At 41.1% G+C, this 23,745-nt stretch overlaps 1 protein-coding gene across 1 annotated transcript in view; it reads left to right on the top strand.

Annotated features, from left to right (window-relative positions):
* The window catches only part of IGF2R (insulin like growth factor 2 receptor), a 243,002-nt gene that overhangs the window by 142,377 nt on the left and 76,880 nt on the right, over positions 1-23,745 (top strand). The window contains exons 13-25 of the mRNA XM_077283114.1: positions 100-243; positions 2,531-2,662; positions 4,252-4,399; positions 5,008-5,185; positions 10,251-10,366; positions 11,633-11,795; positions 13,304-13,483; positions 13,816-13,917; positions 14,156-14,257; positions 15,018-15,192; positions 18,141-18,311; positions 19,498-19,641; positions 21,194-21,375. Coding sequence (XP_077139229.1) covers positions 100-243; positions 2,531-2,662; positions 4,252-4,399; positions 5,008-5,185; positions 10,251-10,366; positions 11,633-11,795; positions 13,304-13,483; positions 13,816-13,917; positions 14,156-14,257; positions 15,018-15,192; positions 18,141-18,311; positions 19,498-19,641; positions 21,194-21,375 — 1,937 coding nt within the window. The remainder of the gene's footprint in view (positions 1-99; positions 244-2,530; positions 2,663-4,251; positions 4,400-5,007; positions 5,186-10,250; positions 10,367-11,632; positions 11,796-13,303; positions 13,484-13,815; positions 13,918-14,155; positions 14,258-15,017; positions 15,193-18,140; positions 18,312-19,497; positions 19,642-21,193; positions 21,376-23,745) is intronic.

The following is a 23,745-nucleotide window of genomic DNA, read 5'->3' as shown; positions in this document are numbered from 1 at the left end:
CGGATACACATAGATAGAAATGGATAGATATTAGGAGTGTAATAATAAAAACACCACAAGGTGACAAATGAATTTTATTTTTTTGTACATTTTTTTCAGGTCCTGATGGCAAGAAAAACTTGGGGAAGTTTCTGACTCCACCAAGATTTGTTAATGGGCACATTGTTCTTGAATACACGGATGGATCAACTTGTGCAAAAAAGAACCATATTCGCACCAGCATCACCCTAATATGCAGCCCAGGTACATGTTACTAGTTGTCAGCTGGTTCAGTTCCATTTCATCTCTGGTGTTTTGTTAATACTGCTTTATGCTCGGTAAGAAGCTCTGTAACGTAGCATTCATCTGCAGGTAGCAGAGCCATAGCGGTGACATCAGGCATAAGGGCAGTCAATTGGATCACCGTACTGACTTTTTTCAGGAGCTATCTCTTTTGAAGTTCTTGGTTGTCAGTGTGCAATGCCTTTATCAGATGTCTGCATTTTCCATCTTCTCACTTTCTGATGCCAAGTATGCTTATTTTATTTTCTTATTTTTTCTTTATTTTTTTTTTAACTGGGCGGAAAGATCATTATTATTTTTTTTTTCTTTTGATCGCTTATACAGTGGGTACGAAAAGTATTCAGACCCCTTTAAATTTTTCACTTTGTTTCATTCCAGCCATTTGGTAAACTCAAAGTTCATTTTCTCACTTTAATGTACCCTCTGCACCCCATCTTGACTGAAAAAAAAAAACAGAAATGTAGAAATTTTTGCAAATTTTATGAAAAAAGAAAAACTGAAATATCACATGGTCATAAGTATTCAGATCTTTTGCTCAGACATTCATATTTAAGTCACATGCTGTCCATTTCCTTGTGATCCTCCTTGAGATGGTTCTACTTTTCGAAAGGCACACACCTGTCTATATAAGACCTCACCGCTCACAGTGCATGTCAGACCAAATGAGAATCATGAGGTCAAAGGAACTGGCCAAGGAGCTCAGACAGAAGGCACAGATCTGGTAAAGGTTACAACAGAATTTCTGCAGTACTCAAGGTTTCAAGAGCACAGTGGCCTCCATCTCCATAATCCTTAAATGGAAGAAGTTTGGGACCACCAGAAGTCTCCACCAGTCAGGCCTATATGACAGAGTGGCCCAACGGAAACCTCTCCTCAGTGCAAGACATATGAAAGCCCTCATGGTTTGCTAAAAAACACATGGAGGGCTCCCAGACTATGAGATGAAGATAGACCTTTTTGGTGATAATTCTAAGCAGTATGGGTGGAGAAAACCAGGCACTACTCATCACCTGCTCAGTACAATCCCAACAGTGAAACATGCTGGTGGCAGCATCATGCTATAGGGGTGTTTTTCAGCTGCAGGGACAGGACCGACTGGTTGTCATTGAAGGAAACATGAATGTGGTCAAGTACAGAGATATCCTGGATGAAAACCTCTTCCAGAGTACACTGGACCTCCGACTTGGCCAAAGGTTCACCCTCCAATAAGACAATGACCCTAAGCACACAGCTAAAATAACAAAGGAGTGGCTTCAGAACAACTCTGTTACCATTCCCAGCCAGAGCCCTGACCTAAACCCAATTAAGTATTTCTGGAGAGACCTGAAAATGGCTGTCCACCAATGTTCACCATCCAACCTGATGGAACTTGAGAGGATCTGCAAGGAAGAATGGCAGAGGATCCCCAAATCCAGGTGTGAAAAACTTGTTGCATCATTCCCAAGAAGACTCATGGCTGTACTAGCTCAAAAGGGTGCTTCTACTCAATACTGAGCAAAGGGTTTGAATACTTATGACCATGTGATATTGTAGTTTTTCTTTTTTATTAAATTTGCAAAAATGTCTACATTTGTTTTTTTTTCAGTCAAGTTGGGTTGAGAGTGAACATTAATGAGAAAAAAATGAACTTTTTTGAATTTACCAAATGGCTGCAATGGAACAAAGAGTGAAAAATTTAAAGGGGTCTGAATACTTTCCGTACCCTAGCGTTGCAGTAAATAGTACATTGGGTATTGCAGAATATATAGTTATAATTAGTCTCGTTAGCCAATCAGCTACAGGAATGCCATCTTGGCAGACATGGGGCTGAGGGGGGGGGCCTTCAGCAGGTCCTGAGCTATCATGGGAACTCGTCAGCAGCCTGTGATCACGTCACGTCAACGAGAATGCGAGAATGGATGGTGGGCAGCAACTTTCTGTTTAAATTCTTTTCTCAATTATTGATCTTGGCATTTAACAGGTTAACAGCAGTGATAGGTTGTGGCTGTTGGAGGCAGATGCTGGCTGTCCAGCCGACCTCTGCCTTGTGTGGACACAGAGTGGGCTCTATATACTCGCTCTATGATATAGTAGGGCAGGAAGGGATCACGGAGGTTGGTGTCGAGTTAACTTTGCCATGCAGAATGTGTTGTGTTGTATAACATTACCCAGTATGTTCTCATTTAGTGGAGATTGATTCTGTTTTTGTAAGAAGAGCATAAATAGTTGACAAAATTGTTTAGCAATAAAATACATTTGTTATATCTAGGTAACCACGAGAGCCCCCCCATACTGAAGAGTTTTGAGGACTGCTACTATGCATTTGAATGGAATACTGCTGCTGCATGTGTCGTATCCAGAACAGAAGGCGATGACTGCACAGTTGCAGATCCACAAGCTGGTAAATGTGCCATTTTTTTTTTTTTTTAAAGCTCTTCTTGTTCTAAAATTTTATCAGTACTTAAGTTTGAACCTAAAAGCTTTAAACAACACATATTAGAAGGAAAATATGAAACTGGATCTTTGACAATGTTTAATAAAGTAATGTCTATACTGAGATACTTGTAAAGTTACATGACAAAATCCTTACTGATTGCATTTGGGGTTCTGATTTTAGGATGTATAGTCTTCATCTTTGGGCCTTTCTTGAGGGTATGTGCACACGTTCCGGTTTTTTCGCATTTTTTTTTCGCGTTTTTTCGCAATTAAAAATGCTATAAAAACTCATTAAAACGCATGCATTATGCATTCTGTCATTTAGAATGCACTCTGCATGTTTTGTGCACATGGTGCGTTTTTTTCCGCAAATAAAACGCATCATGGTAAAAAAAAGCAGCATGTTCATTAATTTTGCGGATTTTCCGCGTTTTTCCCACAATTCTATGCATTTAAAAAAAAAAAAAAACGCATGAAAAAAATGCATGCAGATTTCTGGCAGAAATGTCCGGTTTTTGTCAGGAAAATTTCTGCACATAGCCTAAAAGTTAGTAGTCACTTACATACACCAAGGAGCCTTTTATTTATCTCTCCTGGTCAAGCTTGAATTGATAGTGTTACATGTAAATCATTATTTCCAACTATGAAAGTACTCCTAACAAAAAATAGTCTTCATTACTAGTATACTTCAGAAAGGTTGGAAACGGCTTATAATGAAAATCTTGGCTATGTTTCCTTATAAGATCAGTGGGATTTAAAAATATCTGCATATGATTAAAGTATATTCTGTTGTCCTTCAAATTATTTCTTCCGACCCCACTCCAACAGACATTTACACTTTGCACCGTGCATTTGTTCATAGTGGGGAGAAACAAAAAAAATGTAAAAATAAATATTTATATAAATACATTTATCCTCCTCTTTTTCTATTCTCTAAATTAAAAAAAAAACAAAACAAAATTAACACTTGTTTTCTCTACATTTGGCTGAACTTGAAAAATATTGTATAGTTCTATCCAAAGGAAGAAATGATTCAGCTACCTGTACGTAATGGGTAAAACCAGTGATTTATTTATTCCATCATAAATTATAATGTTCAAAAAAATTGTTTCACACCAAGTCTAAGAATATTCTCTGTTCTGAACGAGTCTGGTGAATAGTATTCCCTTCTTTTTTTCCTCCTATTTTCTCCCATTTTTCCTATCATGGATGTTGATTAGATAAAAAAAAAAGAGAAGAAAAAAAAAAATTATTTTGGACATTATATTTTATGATGGAATAAATAAATCACTGGTTTTGCCCATTACTTACCGGGAGCTGGATCATTTCTTCTTTCTTCGCATCAAGCCAAGTGCCTGTCACAGACACCAGGACCTGCCGCAGCAGGTGGAGGGTGAGCTGGTTTAATTTTCTGCATCTCTATAATTTTTTGATTCCACGGAATACCATAGAAAATATAAATAATATAAAAAAATTAATAAATTGCATAATTTGTTTTGTTGTTTTTTTTTTAGTCATCTTTCCGGTGAATAAGTTGTATTTTTAATTTTGCAGGTTTTTACTTTGATCTGTCACCGCTGACAAATAAAACTGGAACCTACAAGATTGTTACTGACATGTACAGTTTCTACATAAATGTTTGTGGCAATGTAACGCAGCAACTTTGTGAACCCAACTCTGGAGCTTGTCAAGTGGATAAAGCGTAAGCAAACAGAAGGCAATTGCTGTACTAAAGCTTGATATGTTTTTCTAATTACGGTATATAAAATTGGTGGGCTTTCAGGGTTGTGGGGGCAGACGGTCACCTAATTTCCCATTTGAATGAAGGGACATAGTTTATCAGAAACAGCACCTTAGTTTTAGTAGTGGATCAGTGCCTGAGTAAAATATCAAGCACAGCCACTTGCAAGAGTACAGAACTATACCTATTAAACAATGAATGAACCACAGTAGCCCCTTTAGTCTGTCCCTCACAACTTACATGGCTGTCAGCTGACCGATGCTTTGGACGATAATTGCTGCTGTCCCTCCCATACACAGGAGTGCTCGTTTAGTCAAGCACGCCTATGTTCTCCATGAGAAAGCTGCTGATGGGTATTTCCGATGGCGCTTTACCCCAAGAGAAAAAGCGCTTGGCAGTCCGAAACCGGACATTCCCCGGGCGACATGTTCGTTGGTGCACCTATGCACATCAGGGTGTCAGCCCTTAAGGTTAAGCCATTAATTTAGAAGTCCTGGAGAGCCCTCTTATAAAAATGACAGTATGATTGTAAAGCATTCAAACCTCTGCTGTTCTTTTTTCCTTCTCAGGAGCAACGATCATTGGAACCTTGGTGTTAGTAACTCTAAGCTTTCCTACTATGATGGAATGATCCAGCTCCACTACACTGATGGAACTGCCTATAATGATGAGAAGAAAACCCCTCGCTCATCTCTGATAACGTTTCTATGTGACAGAAGTGTAGATATTGGTCAGCCAGAATATCAGGTACAATCTGCTGGAAAAATAAAGGTTGTTTAACAACTGAAAATGTCAGCAAAGATTTCAATAGAATGTCTATACTAACCCTAAAGTGGACTTAAATGGGTTTTTCTTCAGGATATTAACACTGACGTCTACTCCTTAGGTTAGGTTCTTGCGAGTATTAAAAAATCGACGGTCTTTCATCCAGAAAAAAACCATGTTGTTTCATGTCTTTTACAATTTTTTTGCTCACGTATAAGTTTTAATATGATTCTTAGCAGCCATAGTGAATAACATTGTCTGTGACAAAAAAAATGACTGCATTTGGATAGAAAATACAATTCTGTGAACGTGGCATTAGGCTAATAGTGTTGATTAGTAAGGTCAGACTCCTGATGATCAGCACACTTAAGGGTTTGTAGGCTTCATTGCTTGCATGGACACAACTGCTTGTCCGTATGAATGGATTAGGGTGCTTTCACATTGCTTTTAGGCCCCCTATTCAGTGGCTCCTTTGGGATTTAAGTCCGAATCCCCCACAAAACGGGATTGGGACATATGTGTCAACGAAGCCATAGATTATAATTGTCGGCAGAGCGAATTTGAGCTCTGACGTACATTATTTTCAAGTGTGTAAGCCCACTGGAGGCAGACACTCAGACGTAGTAGACCGTGTCTGGGTGTCCGTCTCCAGTAGGTGTACACGCCCCAAAATGATGCAAGTCAGAGCACACCTTCGCTCTGCCTACACCAGTCTATGGTCCCATCTGCACATACGTTCAAATCTCATTTTGGGGAGCGTTCGGCCGTATGCCCCAATTGGCCCACCGAGCATGTCTCTAAACGCATTGTGAAAGCACCCATAGCCCTGTAATGCAGCTTGTCCCGAGTAGATTCTTTGGAGCTGCTTTACGAGGAACACCCGTGCCTTGGTGTCATGAATACTACTTGCTCATGGCACATGTGCCTCAGATGCTGCTGTACAGGGGGCTCCGCTACTCGTACTCACTCACTCGTCCACTCCCTATAGGCCGTCAATGAGCTAAGTGCACAGTCAGTTCACACATCCATTCCACACTTTTCGCTGCCATCTTTCACTGTTTTGATAGGCTATTGAGACCCCTGCACTGTGGCACACGCAGCCTCTCTTTCCCGGGCGCCTGACAGGTACTTCTCTAGCTCTCTGCCTTCACAGGTAACACAATCATTCTATACTCTCCCTCTTTTCAGGAATTGTGGGAATGTTTAGGACAGGAAACGACAAACTAATTACATTTTAAATTTAAAGGGAACCTGTCACCCCCAAAATCGATGGTGAGGTAAGCTCACCGTCATCAGGGGCTTATCTACAGCATTCTGTAATGCTGTAGATAAGCCGCCGATGTATCCTGAAAGATGAGAAAAAGAGGTTATATTATACTCACCCAGGGGGCGGTCCCTCTCCGATGGGCGTCTCAGGTCCGGTACAGCGCCTCCCATCTTCATTCCATGACGTCCTCTTCTGGTCTTCACGCTCCGGCGCAGGCGTACCCTGTTGAGGGCAGAGCAAAGTACTGCAGTGTGCAGGCGCCGGAAAGGTCAGAGAGGCCCTGCGCACTGCAGTACTTTGCTCTGCCCTCAACAGGACAGACAAAGTACGCCTGCGCCGTAGCCGCGGCGTGAAGACCAGAAGAGGACGTCATGGAATGAAGATAGGAGGCGCCGGAGCGGACCTGAGACACCCATTTGACCGGACCGCAGCGGGACCGCCCCTGGGTGAGTATAATCTAACCTCTTTTTCTCCTCTTTCAGGTAACATCGGAGGCTTATCTACAGCATTACAGAATGCTGTAGATAAGCCCCTGATGACTGTGAGCTTACCTCACCATCGATTTGGGGGGTGACAGGTTCCCTTTAATATACAAAAAGAATCTGTGCTTTAAAAAAGGAAAAATATGAAACCTTAAAGACATACATACAAGCAAAGACAGTATAAGGGATGAACTACAGATACAGTATGTCTTACGAATTTGCATCTGAGAGACGTTACCACTGCGGAAAACAGCGCAGCAAATATGAACAGATCTGCAATACATGTTGATTCTTCTGGGGTCTATGAATGATATTCTGTAGAAGAGAAGTTCATAAAGGGATTTGCGAAACTCTTCACCCATACCTGTCGAAGTAAGAGAATGATGGCTGATTAGATGCAATTTAAACATAGTTTTGGCCTTAATTTCCACTGTGGGTTATGTTTTCCCTCCAGAATCTTCTAGAGAAACAATATGGTCATCATCTTAACACACACACTTCACGCATTCTAACCACACCAAATATGAATGTGATATATATATATACTTACTTCAGGAAGATACTGCGTTCCTGTGGGTTGGCAGCCTCCAACACTTTTGCCATTTTACCCACAAATGCCAATATGTTCCTCTGTCATGGATATATCTAGGATTGTCAACTAGACATGAGGGAATGTCGTCGGATTCCTCCTTATTTGGCTCACTAATGGAGCTTACCGAATAGCTGCAGCGAGAACCCGGGATACCTACAGCGCTCCCGATAATCAGCTGTTCGGTGCCGCAGCTGCATGTGTCGTGGCTGTGTGACAGTCACAATATACTGTACATGGAGAGCCTGTTTGTTGTGACTGTGACACAGCCACGACACACACATGCAGCTGCGGAGACAAACAGCTGATTATCGGGAGTGATCCAGGTATCTGGGTTCCTGCTGCAGCTATTCGGTAAGCTGTACATGTGACATGATTCATAATCATAACTCCATTAAGTAACACTTTGTAAACAATCATTGTTGATAAAGCAGGTCTCTTCTGACCTGGAAAATTCTAGGTCATTTTTACTTACATATTTGGTATCAACGTGTTCAGAAAACCATGGAAAACCTGTTAAGAGAAAACAAAATCGAAATGTCAGCATTGCGTGTTTTTGGTTGCCACAACTCTAAAATTGCATTAACCCCCGTAACAACTGCCGATACGCCTTTTATCAGTGGCAGTTAAGGGTACTTATTCCTCAGTGCCACTTTTTAACGACGACTGCAAAAAAAATAAAAATCCAGATTTCCCATTTTTCTCTCTCCTCTGATATGATCTAGCCCATCAGAGGAGAGAGAAATGGAGTCCCTCTGGGCCTGTCCCCCGGCCCTCTACATCCTCTTTCGGGAAGAAAATGGCGAGCGCATGCGCAGTGTAGTGTGTCTTACGAGATCCGCCATCCGGCAACTATAAGAGATTTTTCCTATTGGTTCATTTTCATCACTTTTTTTCCATTAGGGTTGGAGCTAGGGTTAGGTTTAGGTGTGGGGTTAGAGCTAGGGTTAGGGTTGGGCTGGGGTTAGAGCTAGGGTTGGGGCTAGGGTTAGAGCTAGGGCTGGGGTTAGGCTATGGTTGGGGTTACTGTTGGGGCTTTGCTTAGGGCTAGGGTTGGGGCTAGGGCTAGGGTTGGGGCTAGCGTTGGGGAGTTTCCACTGTTTAAGTACATCAGGGGGTCTCCAAACACGACATGGCGTCCGCCATTGATTCATGCCAATTTTACATTCAAAAAGTGAAATGGTGCTCCCTCCCTTCTGAGCTCTGCCATGTGCCCAAACAGTGGCTTTCCCCCACACACGGGGTATTGACGTACTTGGGAGAATTTGCACAACAAATTTTGTGGTTCCAAAGTAAATTGTTTGTGAAAAAAGTAAAATGTTAATTTTTTCCTTTCACATTGCTTTAGTTCTCGTGAAGCACCTGAAGGGTTAATAAACTTCTTGAATGTGGCTTTGCGCAGCTTGAGGGGTGCAGTTTTTAGAATGATGTCACTTTTGGGTATTTGATGTTATGTTGACCCCCTAAACTCAATTCAAATGTAAGGTGGTCCCTAAAAAAAAAAAAAAAAATGGTTTTGTAAATTTTTTATTTGACAAATGAAAAATCGTTGGTCAACTTTTACCCCTTATAACGTCCTAACAAAAATAAAAAAAAGTTTCCAAAATTGTGCTGATGTAAAGTAGACATGTGGAAAATTTTATTCTGATTTAAGGGTACAAAAATTAAATTAAACACAAGTCATATCGAAGAAATTTTGCAACTATCATGAAGTACAATATGTCACGAAAAAACAGTCTCCGAATCAGTGGAATCTGTTGAAGCGTTCCAGAGTTATAACCTCATAAAGTGACAGTGGTCAGAATTGTAAAAATTGGCTCTGTCATTTAGGGGATTAAGAAGTAATCAAAGCATGGTATCTAGCTCAAACTAATATCAATGAAAACATCAGGTCACCATGCAAAAAATGAATCATCAAACAGCTCCATCTACCAAACATTTTTTTAACAATTTGTTACGGGTTTTGAAACACTGCAACTCAATCTAATTTTTTTTTAATCAATTTCTAAACATTTTTTCACCACTTAGATTAAAATAAAATATTCAAGTTGGTTGTTTTAATTGGAATTATGTTTTCTTTCACAATTTTATTTCACTTGGAATTTTTCCCCATTTTCCAGTAAAATATATGATAAAATGGATGATGTCATTTAAAAGTACAGAGCCCCCCTATACCTGTGCTAACGAGAAAATGTAAGAAGTTACGGCTCTGGAAAAAGGGATGGGAAAAATGAAAAGACTAAATTGAAAAATTGCTCTGTCCTTAAGGGGGTATCACTTGTCCCTTCTGCCAAATGATCAGTGATAAAGGTGTTTTTTTCCCATTTCTTTTAATTTACATATTACTCTAGTGTGCGCTAAGTAAAATAAAATAGCTTATAATTACCTGGACCCCACGCCACTGTTGTCTGCCCCTGACTGCTGTATCCAAGCAAGGGTGGGATCTATAATGCCAACCAGGGGCACTGATTGGCTAAAGTGGTCACATGTCAACAACGTGAAGAGAATGATAGTTTGACCAATGGAAACCCAGCCAGTGCAACAGAGGCTTGTCATGGGGGTTGCGTGGGGAAACCTAAGGGGAGTACTGTATGTGCTATTTATGCTTCAAAATCGCACACACACAAATAACATGAAAAATAAAATAAAGGGGTTGGAAAACACATTAAGTGATGAACTGATACATAAAAGAATGTATTTCCTATTTAGAAAGAAGACAACAATACATATAACTTCAAGTGGTATACAAAATATGCCTGCCCGGCTTTACCAGTTGCGTGTATTGTGGTGGACAAGGAAAATGACGAACAGTATGATCTTTCCAGGTATGTGAATAACAATAATAGAATTCAAACCATCTAATAATTATGCAGTTTTCCATCAAAGAAAATGAAAATAGTACCATGTGATAATTGAGTCAACTAATATACTTCATTCTTTATATCTGCTCATCTTGTTTAGTGGCAATCATTAGGTTATGACCGTGTTAAAAATAGGGATAACCAGGTATTTGGTGTTTTCATTGCAAACTTGCTTATTTACTTACTTTTTCTATCTTGGACTGTTATCCATCTGTCTCATATTTCCAGTTTTAATGTTTACAGCTCATTGTCAAGCGGAGTACCACCTCTGCTGTCTAAGACTCGCGTACACATTAGCTGAACCTGCTGGTATCAACGGATTAGTCTACAGTCTATTTATGTCAACATCCCGCTGCCCCCCAATAAATATAGTTACCTAGGATGAAAAAATGACCTAGTCTGTCAATTTCTACCCTTCTCCACTAATTATATATTTTTGCCACTAAATTATTTATAAACCCCAATGTTGTGTGTATTGAGGAATTCGTTAAACAACCCTTTGCTATTTAGCTGCTGGAATCGCCTTTCTTCCATCCGTAATGGAGCGCTATGTCCTGATCCCCAGCCATTTCTCACCCGCACATTAACCTCTATAATGCTGCTCCTGGGCAGGCTCTGGAGGAGGTCTACACATTTCCCTGGGTCGGCTTGCTGGTCATCTTCCTCAATCTCCTCCAACGCCTTGTCACCACCCACAACCTTGTTAGTCCGCTGATCCTGTGCGCCATTTCGAGGCATTTTGTAGCTTTAGCACTCTAGTAGGCAGTTTAACACACCCTGCGCCTCTCCTTCCTGTGGACATGAGCTTACGAGCCTCCCTTGCATTGCTCTCTTCCATTGAGAGACTACTAGCTAGAGGGAGGATCATGACTGACACCTGAGTAGATGTCTGTGAAATGCACAAGAGAAAAGGCGTCTGCTGTGCCAGTAACGGAGCTCACACTGACATGTCTGAAGTAGTGAGGATATGTTTGCAGCCTGTTAGAAAAGTACAGCTCCAATATATTCCCCTATATTGATCATCCTACTCCATGTTAAGGACAGGTTGCGTGGTATTGAGAATTTGTTAATAGTTGGAGATCTGGGAGGCCCAGTGACATTCCTGCTATCGCACCAGACCACACAGCTATTTCAGGGCTCGTGTGTAAAATGGATTCTTGGGATATACTGAGCGCTCTCTCTGTTCTGACTCCTTTTCATTAATCTATATCGGTTTCTCTCTTTTACCAGTTTATCTAAAGTACAAGGAGAACTTAATTCAAACTGGTTTGCCATGGATCAAACACAAGAGACTCACAAAAAGTATTACATTAATGTGTGCCGTCCATTGGTTCCACTAAAGGGATGTGACCCATTTGCTGCTGTATGCCAAATGGGTTATGAGAAAGTATCTGTAAGTATATATAGAGTTGCTTTTTGCTACTGTTATTTGCTTATTGAACGTTTTCTGGCTTAGAAAACAATATTTTAATTTTCTAATAGGGAATCCTTAGTTATCTTGATTCGTCCACCATTTCAGTAATGCTTCATTTTGCCCGTGGGGACACTGCAGTGAACTGGAACACATGCTTCTTGTGTTTATGCCCTAATCGCCCACACTAGCCACTAGTGCTTTGTAGCCTCCTATTTCCTGCTTATTCGGGAACAGGCGTTTTATTCTTCATTAATGTCACAGCTGACCCTGCTTCTCTTAACATCATCTTCATACAGACTCCTTAGACATATCCATACAAGAGATAGGGTTGAGATCCACAATTGTAGCCGTGATCATGTGTTATATCCTGAAAAAATAGCAAGTTGGGATCTAAAATAGCCCCAGTGGTCAGTGTGAAAATTGCAAGAGTTTTAAAGGGAACCTGTCACCCCGTTTTTTCGGTATGAGATAAAAATACTGTTAAATAGGGCCTGAGCTGTGCATTACAATAGTGTAGTTTGTGGACCCCGATTCCCCACCTATGCTGCCGAAATACGTTACCAAAGCAGTCGTTTTCGCCTGTCAATCAGGCTGGTCAGGTCAGATGGGCGTGGTGTCTTCCCCCAGATCTTGCGTAGTTTTCCGTTGGTGGCGTAGTGGTGTGCGCATGTCCAAGGTCCCGAATCCTGCACAGGGGTGTGAAAATAGCAGCGATGTCCGTTATTCCATTGGTGGTCGGTGGGCGCGGCCATCTTGCTTTGGCCGCGCGTGCGCAGAAGCGGCGCTCTGCTGGCCGCGGCTTCAGGAAAATGGCCGCGGGCATCCGCGCGTGCGCAGATGGCTATCGCGGCGGCCATTTTCCTGAAGCCGCGGCCAGCAGAGCGCCGCGGCCAGCAGAGCGCCGCTTCTGCGCACGCGCGGCCAAAGCAAGATGGCCGCGCCCACCGACCACCAATGGAATAACGGACATCGCTGCTATTTTCACACCCCTGTGCAGGATTCGGGACCTTGGACATGCGCACACCACTACGCCACCAACGGAAAACTACGCAAGATCTGGGGGAAGACACCACACCCATCTGACCTGACCAGCCTGATTGACAGGCGAAAACGACTGCTTTGGTAACGTATTTCGGCAGCATAGGTGGGGAATCGGGGTCCACAAACTACACTATTGTAATGCACAGCTCAGGCCCTATTTAACAGTATTTTTATCTCATACCGAAAAAACGGGGTGACAGGTTCCCTTTAATATACACCATGATATGAGAAAAATGGTCTACAATTTGTTAAAAATACACTTGACACTAAAAACCTGATTTAAGCAATGTGATTTTTTGATATCTTCCCTTTAATTACCCGATCCTTCCTGCTTCACATTGAAATGAGCTATTTCAGTGTATGTTTAGTGTTAGTCCACTTGCATAGTTTTCCCTTGGTTTTAATCACAGCATATTCCGTTGTCCTACCACATCTCTTAAATGCAGGGTAAACTTCATGAGACCGTAGCCATCAGCAACCTAGGTGTGGCCAGCAAGGAACCCATTATAGAAGACAGTGGAAAAATACTTATTGAGTACACAAATGGCTCCAAATGTATCGATGAAGAAAATAAGGAGGTTTTCTATTCATCACAATTGCATCTTACATGTGAAAAAGGTGCTGTGGTAAGTGTATCAATTGTCACGTGAGGTAATCTTCACGGTGTTTTCGTCTTTGTGGGCACTTCTGTCAGAGAAGCTCTTCATGGCAGTCAGAGCAGTGATCAGCGGTTTCTGGAAGTTATGACCGATCATGACAATCTAGTACAGCTTGGATGTCATTCATGCCAAATTGCTGTCTGTGTAATACTGAAGCCACTGGTTCTTTGTTACCCTGCCCTTTGGCTTCATAGTGCTGAGTAGAGGTTCCTCCTGTGTGTGGTCTGTCAAACAATCTTGATCTTCAGACATTAAATGGTATTATTAATTTTTCTCAATTATTTCTTTTTTTTAAATAGTTTACCAGCCCTAGATTTATCTCTAATAGCAACTGTGTCGCCACTTTTCTGTGGAATACAGAAGCTGCCTGCCCTGTCATCAAGAACATACATGGAAAAGAGGTAAGTGAGGGCTAAGCGTGGTAGGAAAAGAGGAAGTCTGTTTTTTATCTTGGGGTATGGCGCACAGAGGTTTTTGAGGTGGTTTATGAGCAGAGACTGTGCAGAAACGCTCCAAAGCCTACTCAGAACTCAACAATTTAAGGTTCTGCTAGAAAAACTCTGCACAAAAGACTCAATTTGCACATATCCTTAGGGTAGGCTTGATGCGTTGAGCCGTGACTCATGTTTTTACCTGCAGGACTGTGTAATAGAAAACCCAAACACTGGCTTTACGTACAACTTTGAATCTTTGAAGAACGAATCTGGATACGTGGCACAAGGCATTGGCAAAACATATAAGGTAAGAACTTGTGTTTCTGTGTAAGTCTCTGTTTGCTGATTAAATGGAAACCCTTATCCGGTACCACCATGTCTGTCACATGCGGAATCAGTCACTGAGCTTCACAATAGGGTGACACTTCCTATTCTGTAGTCGTTGCTCTTCACATTCCGCCACTGCCTACAGGTGATGGTCACTGCGCACAGGTCACAGGACATGCCTAGAGAAATGTGTCATAGAAATCAATGGCCCTGATTCCTGAAGACTGAAGTCACCACTGTAAGAAGTGTACACCATTTGCGACTGATTACATTTCTGCGGTACTCTACGACACTTTTGTTGCGTAAGTTATGATACATTATTCAGTCACACCAGGCCTTGCTCACTCCGGATTAGGCACCACACAGGTTTTGAAAGTTGATGGTGCTGGCAGGCGGCTGAAGGACTGGTTTTCTCACATGCTCCTACACCAGCCGCCATTGTATGGACAGAAATGCTGCTCGGTTTGTAAGGAAAGCTGCACTATCAAGAAAAAGTGGCCGACCTCTTTAAATTATGGCTAATTCATTTTTGTAATTGGGGCAAAGAAGCACTTTTTTTTTTTTTTTCCTTGCTACAGTTTTAGATGCATAAGAGGGTTGTTTTGTATTTTCTTTATTGCATTTTCTTAATTTTGTTTCTATACTTTTAACAAACACTACACATAAAAAAATGAATTTAATCAATTTATATTTTGTTTAATTATTTGGTATTTGATTTGTGTTTTGTGCCCTTACCCTAGCTGAATATTTGTGGTTCGGTCAGTGGTTGTGGCCAGATTGAGGACAGTCCAGCGGCTGGTTGTGAAATTGATAACCAATTGGTGTCTAGACCAGTGAAACTAAGCCAATCCCTGGATCTGGCATCAGAAGGCACAATTACGCTTACCTATAGTGGGACCAAGGACGAGCAGAAAGGTGAGTGGAAGCATTCCCTTTGTAGGTTTCTCCCCACTACGTTCCCCAGCAGATACACTATATGGACAGAAGTATTGACACATGCTGCTTATTCGTTGATGTTGGGGTATTCATTCAGTAATATTGCCACAGGTGTATAAAATCCAGCCCCTAGCCTCACAGTCTGCGTTTACTAACCACAATGGATCTTTTTAAAGAGCTCACTGGATTTGGACGTGTTACTGTGAGAGGATGCCACCAGTGTAGCAAAATGTCTTCCACCTTCTACTATGAGTGGCATTTTTGATCAGTGGAAGGAACCACATGATCTCCGCTATAAAGTGGTTGAACACATGAAGTTACAAAGCAGGTCTGCCTAACTGAGGAGCATGTAAGGTATAGAAGTCACCAATGTTGTGATTCAGCAACGGCAGAGCTTCAGAACACCCCGGGCATTAACATCTGCACCAGAACTTAATGCCATGGGTTTTCTATGGCCGAGCAACTGCATGCAAGCCTTAAATCTCCTAATGCAATGCCAAGTGTCAGATGGATTGGTGTAATGACACCCCACTGGACTCTGGAGCAGGGAAATGTACTTTGTGCAGTGACCTCTTGCATGTCTCTGCATGGTAGTCAGAAGTAAGAGTCTGGGTTTACTGAATGCCAGGAGAACATTACACACCTGGCAGCATTGTGCCAACCATAAAATACCATTAGGGTATGGTTGGATGAGTTTGATTTGAGTTTGACCTCAAACCCACTGAAAAGCTTTAGGAAGAACTACAATGGACATTGCAAACCAGGCCTTCTCTCCCAACATTAGTATCTGACCTCACAAATGCTCTTCTGGATGAATTGGCAATTACTTCCTCAGACCACCTCCAAAAATCTTGTAGAAATCCTTCCCAGAAGAGTGGGAGCTGTTGTAACTGCAAAAGTGGATCTCACAAGTCAGTCAGTGCCCAGATGCCCCAATCTTCTCAGCTTTGCTACTGCGTAGACTGGTCTTTCCCTTGTATGCAGTTTAGAAGTAATTTGTTCACACTTCTGTTCAGAGAAATAGGAATACATATCCATAACACACAGTTCAGTCAGTGAAAATGCACATAGATATACAGTGACCACCATGTGGCGATATACTCTAGACGTAAATGTCATCACTTTACATTGTATCTCCTCTGTTATATTGCATGTAAATGTATAAGTAAAATATTCACTGGTGGACTTCCCTAGAAGACACAATACATGATTCTTACATAGTTTATATTGTAGATTAGGTGATGAACACCAAAGATTGCATTACCCAGATATTCCATGAAGTACAGTTAGCTCTGAAAGATCACAGGGGCACAGGAATGGAAAAACTTAGATCCAAAAACCAACTCATCCCTTAGATTCTATAGTCAATAATGACCAAAATATCGAAAGAGCTTTACAGATGTAGGGGGCTCCCTGTATCATATCCACTGTGCTGCTGGGTTTCCAGGGGTCTGATCAAAGTCCACGGGACTGCCATTGGTAGAAGACTATAGGATATGCCAGAGACAAACCTAACACATAGGTGTGAAGTGATAGGCTGGCATGCCAGCAAAGGCTCACAGCTCAGTGTCTCAACCCCTTCACATGTGGTGTATATGTACTTCACATGTTGGTATGGAGTAAGCTTGGGGGCTGAGCCCACTCCATACATGGTGGGTGCCAGCTGCTGTTATTGTAACAGCCAGGGGTCTACCGGAGTATAGTCATAAGAGATGATTAACCCCTTCCCGTAAATGATTGTATGACCAGACAGCAGTGATTTCCTGGGATAGTACGGGCAGTCGTGCCTGTGCCATCTGCAGCAGGAGTCGCTTGTTATACACAGGTGAGCTCCTGTTCTGGGAACAGAGCCATCTCTGATTCCAGTACTTCACTGCTGCGGTCAATGGTACCAATGGGTCGCGATTTTAACCAGAGGCACGAATAATGGTCTCTTACAATACGTCATCCTCTCCTTCCCAGGAAATAATAAATACATTTTTTTAATTTTTTTTTCTTGTGGGAAAACATTAAAATAGCATAAATTAGGTATTGCTGTAATTGTATCAACCTGCAGGTTGAAATGCTGCAGCTTGTTGAAACCTTAGTGTGGAAGGATGGGGGGTGGGGGAGACAACTCGGTGCAGATGAGAGATTGTGAAACTTGGGGCGCTCTGAAAATAATCTTGTGTTTTGGTAGTCTCCATATTCAATTACAGTATTAATTGTATAAAAGTAATATACAGAAAACATTAATTCAGTATTGCCATAATCCTGTTGACCCACAGAATAAATATAACACTTTATTAGTGCAGTAGAGTAAATAGTGTAACATTTAAACCTAAAAAAAAAAAAACATCAGAATTGCTGTTGTCCACATTCCTGCCTATAAAGAATTAATATATGTTAAGTTATATGCACCCCAAAATTATGCCACTGACCAAAGTAACTCATCCGCGAAAAAACAACCCTCCATATGGTTTTCTTCAATGGTGTATAATAGATTATATACATGCACATACGCAGGCATACATACACGCATATATCAGATTGAGTGGTGTTATATAAACTACCAGTCGTTCTGAAAAGGAAAAAAAAGAAGCAAGCTTATATATTGATGGAAAATTATTAGTGTCCAGAGGTTGATGGCGAGTGAGGTTGGGTTGTATAGCGCCACATATCTTCTGAAGCGGTTGAACAATTCATCACTTGGATTTCTTAAAATGGACGTGCTTTATTTCTTCTCTGTGACTTGGACACCCCTCTGGCATGCTGAAATCCTTTTTGGAGCCAATTCATTAATTTTCCTTTCTAGGCCATACAGACAACAGACTTGTTTGAATACTTTGCATTGAATTGTCATTTCTGGAATAACGAGCCAATGCCTCCTTGGCAAATCCATTTCACCTCACTGTTTTCTAACAAACCTTTCCCTTTCTATATTACAGGAGCAGGAGACAGCTTTACAATAAACTTTGTGTGCAATGATGATCTATATCCAGGTCGTCTTTTATTTAACAGAGAAGAAATTAATTCTGAGACACATCTGTACCACACGTTTTTTGATTTTGAAACGGCCATGGCATGTTCCCCTTCCCCAGTTGACTGCCAAGTTACAGGTTAGAGGACAGACCTCTTTTTAGTTTCTTTCATATACTACAATAGCTGATCTGTCACCAGATTTACAATACAAGCAGCATATACTATTAAATAGATGTCTTGTACCTGATAAGGCTGGAGTACTTACACTGAATATCGATAATTAGAATCGCTATCGAATCCTAAAATTAAAATGAGCTGCCAATATTAATCTGCTTATTTTAATATTACGTACAAAAACTTTAATAAGGGATCATACAGCCAACATTGACTTTCAAACCATGTACACCAGGTCTTAGACAGTTGTTTTTATTTAAATTGAGAGATCTGGAGACAGATCTGCTTTAAAGGATTTTTCCAAGCACGGAGATTATTGAAGTGTTGTAAAGACTAGCAGAAACTAAGAAGCTTCATAATTTTCTTTCTGTTAAAATTCTGCTGTTTGAGCTGTCACATGTATGCATGTGATCTCCAGGGACTAACTTCCTGCTACTGCCCTTTCAAAGCACAATGTAGAGATATTCTGCCTGTGCTTTGAGCTGTTTAGTCAGCAGGTCTGCGGTGTGCTCTGACTGTGAGTGGCTTGTGATGCTTTTGAAAGTACAGTAACTGGGGATGTGTACAAGGAAGGAGAGCTGGAAGAGCACAGAGACATTGCAGGCTCCACAAGTCATCTTATCAATTAGTAACTTCGGTCAAAGGGGATGGTGCTGGGCATTTCACAGTTCTTCATTGCATTATAATGAATATACTTTGACTCATTGCCCTCCTGCAGTACACTGACACACTAGTGCTAGTGTTGGCACAGGTATTATTACTGACTGCAGGAGAGTAGCATATACTAAGTGTAGTGGGAGGAGTATTAGAACCGAGAAACTGTGTGGTCACAGATTGATCCATCTTGAGACTGTATAGGAGTCTCAGGATGGTGCACAGAGTAATTGGAGTGTGTGACCTGCCGGACATGTATAGCAATATCTCTGGGGAAAATGTAGACTAGATATACAGAGGGAGAGCTGGCAGGAAATTTAGGATGTAAATACAAACAAATCATAATGACTGCTCCAAGGGGCTGAAGGGGAGTTAAGAATAAAAGAAATAAAATAAACAGGGTTTTGGGACTGAATTCTTCGGAGAATACAGGGACGGTCAAATTGTTTTTTTTCTCCTTTTCTCATTTTTTATTTTTTTATTTTATAATTTTAGATGCTGATGGTAATGAGTATGATCTAAGTGACCTTAGTCGGGATGTTGAACCATGGGTTGCAGTTGATACATCTGACCAAGCAAGTAAAAGAACATTTTATCTCAACATCTGCAAGCCTCTGCCATATATTCAAGGATGCTCAGGCAAGTTTACTAGGTTTGCTCTTTGCCTTAACTCTGTGGAGTCATTAGAAATTGAGAGAGTGGTATTGTGTTCCGTAGGGAAATAGTTTGGAGGTTTGGACAGAACCATTAACATTTTAATGTTGCTAAATTTATTAGCATTTTTAAATTCTTATGTGTATTCTCTCTTATAGCTGCAACCCAACAAGGTCCAATAGTCCTATTATGCTTATAGAGCGGACCCCCACTATAAACCAGAGCAGAGTTCCCCCCTTAAAGCAGTAGTGCTCATTCTTACTTGTGCTGTCCGAGGATTACAAGGTGTCCATTCACCTGAGTGTCCACTACAGATAAAATGTTTGGGAGTCAGTAGCTTGGCGGCCCAGCTCGTCAAACCTCCGGGAGGCTGATTTGATAGAGGTTGAAGATGAGATAATCCCTTTAACATATAGGGCTCTTTTATACCCCTCACAGCAAGTTCCTCTAAGTTTTAGAAGTGTGAATTGAACTGGGGTGTTACCAAGCGCCTAAAAATTCCTGATAATTTACGCCACCAAAGTGGTGTAAGTTTCACTTGATTTATATTCCAGTCCCCAACTGGAGTAACCTATCTGGCGGGAGTGCGCGGTTATAATATGCACTAAATTCATTAAGATGCTCTTGCTAACTGCAGCACACAGTTCACCAAGACTGGCATACAAAACATCAGTCTTGATGAATGCACCACATTTAAAGAGCAAACTCTGCGTTAATTTTTATTTCATAAATCAATAGCACACATTAACACGAGAAACTTTGTAATAGATCTTATCAGAGAAATGTGCTTCTTTCTCTGCTAGAATCGGTCATCATCAAAATTCTCAATTCTGAGGTAAAACCTGTATTCAGTGAAGACAGATTTTTCCCATTACTGAGAGAGGAGATGGTGACTGTTACTGGTGAGATTCTATGTAGACGGGAGGGAGAAGGAGCTAAAGACAGATCCTCCTCCTCCCGTCTACATAGCATTGTATCAGTAGCAGCTATCACCTCCTCTCTCAGTAATGGGAAAGTCTGTCTTCACTGAATGCAGATTTTTACCTCAGAATTGAGAATTTTGCCGGTGACTAATTCATTCTGGCAGAGAAAGAATCACAATTCTCTTAGGAGATATCTTACAAAGTTGCTTATATTCACCTGTACTATTGATTTTATGAAGTAAAAATTAAACCGATGGTTACACTTTAAAGGAGTGTTGCTAAAAACATATGTCATAGCATTTCTTGGGGTCTGTTAAGCTGCCAATTTCTTTCCAGGAAGCCATTCAGGAGGACAGCTCTTTTACATAGTATAGCATACTATACTCAACTTTCCATTATAATGTTAAATTCATATGATTGATTCATTATTGCCTCTGCACCATTTTGTAAAAAAAAAATTTATTTGTGTTTTTTACTTTACATGTTTTTCCTTTTTGGTGCAAAAAGTCAATGAATACCACAAGACAAAAATAGAAAAGTGACTTAAAAAAACAAACGGCAAATGATTGATCTGGCTCATATGTAACGCTCTATCATTGTATGTGTATTTACAGGAGGAGTAGTAGGATCTTGCATGAAGACTTCAGACAATAAAAACCTAAATCTTGGCTACATCCAGATGAGCCCCCAGGCGTCCGATGATGGATCCCTCACCATAGTTTATCTGAGTGGGGACAAATGTTCGGAGAATAAGCATTACTCTACAAGGATTATCTTCCATTGTGATCACAATGTAGTATGTATCCGCATTTCTCTTCTTTTGTTCAATAATTTTTTTTGGGATAATGGGAGATCAATATTTTATTTTATTTGGTATTGACGCGACCTATAAAACTATCCCACTAATTAACCCTTTCAGTGAACACGGTAAAAAAAAATTAAATAAGCAAGGCAAAAAAATATGCGTTTTCATTATACTGCCGAACAAAAAGTGGAATAAAATGTGATCCAAAAGACGAATGTGAATAAAAATTATATAGCTGAAAACTTCATCCTGTCCCATAAAAAAACAAGCCACCATACAGCTCAATCAGTGGAAAAATAAAACTTATAGCTCTCAGAATAAACCTATGCAAAAATATATTTTTTTTTATAAAACCGTTTTTAATGTGTAAAAGCACCAAAACCTAAAAAACTATGTAAATGTGTTATCATTGTAATCAAATTAACCCGAACAGTAAAGCTGCCTTATTAATTTTTGCACACAGTGAACGGAATAAACCACCACCCCACCCCCACCTCAAAAAAATAAACAAAAACAATTCCTGAATTGCAGGTTTTTGTTCATTCTGCCTCCCAGAAATTGGAATAGAAAGTGATCAAAAAATGTCATGTGCCTGTAATGGTACCAATAAAAAAACAACTCGTCCCACAAACAACAATCCCTCACGTGGCTGTTGGCAGAAATCTGGAAAAATTATAGCTCTCAAAATATGGCGATGCAAAAACTAGCTTTGCAAAAAAAAGAAAAAAAAAAGTTGTTTTAGTGTGTGTGAAAGCAGCCAAACAAACAAAAAAAAACAACAAACTATATAAATCTGGTATCGCTGTAATCGTACCTACCCGAAGAATAAAGTCATACCCAGGGGCTGGCTGGCACTTTTTAGCCTGGGGGGCTTAGTAAAGAGATATGTGAGCAGAACCAAGCTTACAGCATCTGAAACAACGGATACTGGAAGCCTGTGCTAGCATTTCTTCTTTGGTGTTGCTATCAGTGTGTCAAGAGTGGGAGAAGAGGGTTGCATTGACAATCCAACACAATGGGCAGCACTTTGAACACATTTTATAAGTGGTCATAAACTTGTAAATAACTCATGAAATAATAATTTACATTAAAACCAAACACACAATTGTTTTTCTTGTGACATTCTCAATAGGTTTGATGTCACATGACCCTCCTCCCATTAAAAAAAAATAAAGTTGGATCCAAAATTGCCAACTTCAAAATGGCCGCCATGGTCTCCACCCATCTTGTAAAGGTTTTCCCCTCCCATATACTAATGTGCCACAAACATGACGTTGATATCACCAACCATTCCCATTTTATTTAGGTGTATCAATATAAATGGCCCACCCTGTATGTTATTATGTTGGAAGCTCATGGTAGAAGATGGAGCTGCGGGACCAGTGTGGTGTCTGTAAAGCAGAGGTGTCAAACTGCATTCCTCGAGGGCCGCCAACAGGTCATGTTTTCAGGATTTCCTTAGCATTCCACAAGGTGCTGGAATCATTCTGTGCAGGTGATTCAATTATCACCTGTGTAATGCAAGGAAATCCTGAAAACATGACCTGTTGGCGGCCCTCGAGGAATGCAGTTTGACACCTCTGCTGTAAAGTACTATATGAAGACGCTAGAGGGTGAGTATAAGAATGGGGGCACAGGGCTTATATTTAAAGCACCACTCCAGCACTGAAAATTAACACTTGAGTGCTGCTTTAAGATCCCATGGAAGAACTGTGACTCCAAGCATGTCCTGCAGATCCTATGGCATGCTGGGAGCTATAGTTCACCACAGGAGTGGCAGAGTGCTTTTTTATGTGTTGTAATTACTAACCTTTTAATTAATTCTTAGGCTACGTTCACATTTGCGTTGTGCGCCGCAGCGTCGGCGACGCAACGCACGAACAGCGCATGCACAACGCTGCGTTTTGCGACGCATGCGTTCTATTTTTGAATGCAAAAAAAATGCATCATGCTGCGTCCTCTGTGCCATGACGCTTGTGCCAAAAAGGACGTATGCGTCCCAAAACGCAACGCATGTCCATGCGCCCCCATGTTAAATATAGGGGCGCATGACGCATGCGGCGACGCTGCAGCACACAATGCAAATGTGAACGTAGCCTTACTTGTACAGGCAGTGCAGGTCCTGCAGCCAGCCAGCCACGCTGCGGTGAGGTAAAGAAGAGCTGGAGCATCCCATGACCGCACAGAGCCCTACCTCTTGTTGCCTCACCACAGGTCCTGTAAGAGGAAGCTGCATTGTTTCTAGAGCGGTGTCTGCATGACATCATGAAGAGAGAGGGCTCTGTGCTGTCATGTGGTGCTCCAGCCCGCCCTCTTCATGACCTTATCAAAGGCCCTATAGGGGAACACTCAGCATCAGCA

This window comes from Ranitomeya variabilis, chromosome 2 (assembly GCF_051348905.1).
Source record: "Ranitomeya variabilis isolate aRanVar5 chromosome 2, aRanVar5.hap1, whole genome shotgun sequence".
Taxonomy (NCBI): Eukaryota; Metazoa; Chordata; class Amphibia; order Anura; family Dendrobatidae; genus Ranitomeya; species Ranitomeya variabilis.
Note: the sequence above shows the minus strand (reverse complement) of the source record. Positions and strands in the feature narration are given on the sequence as shown.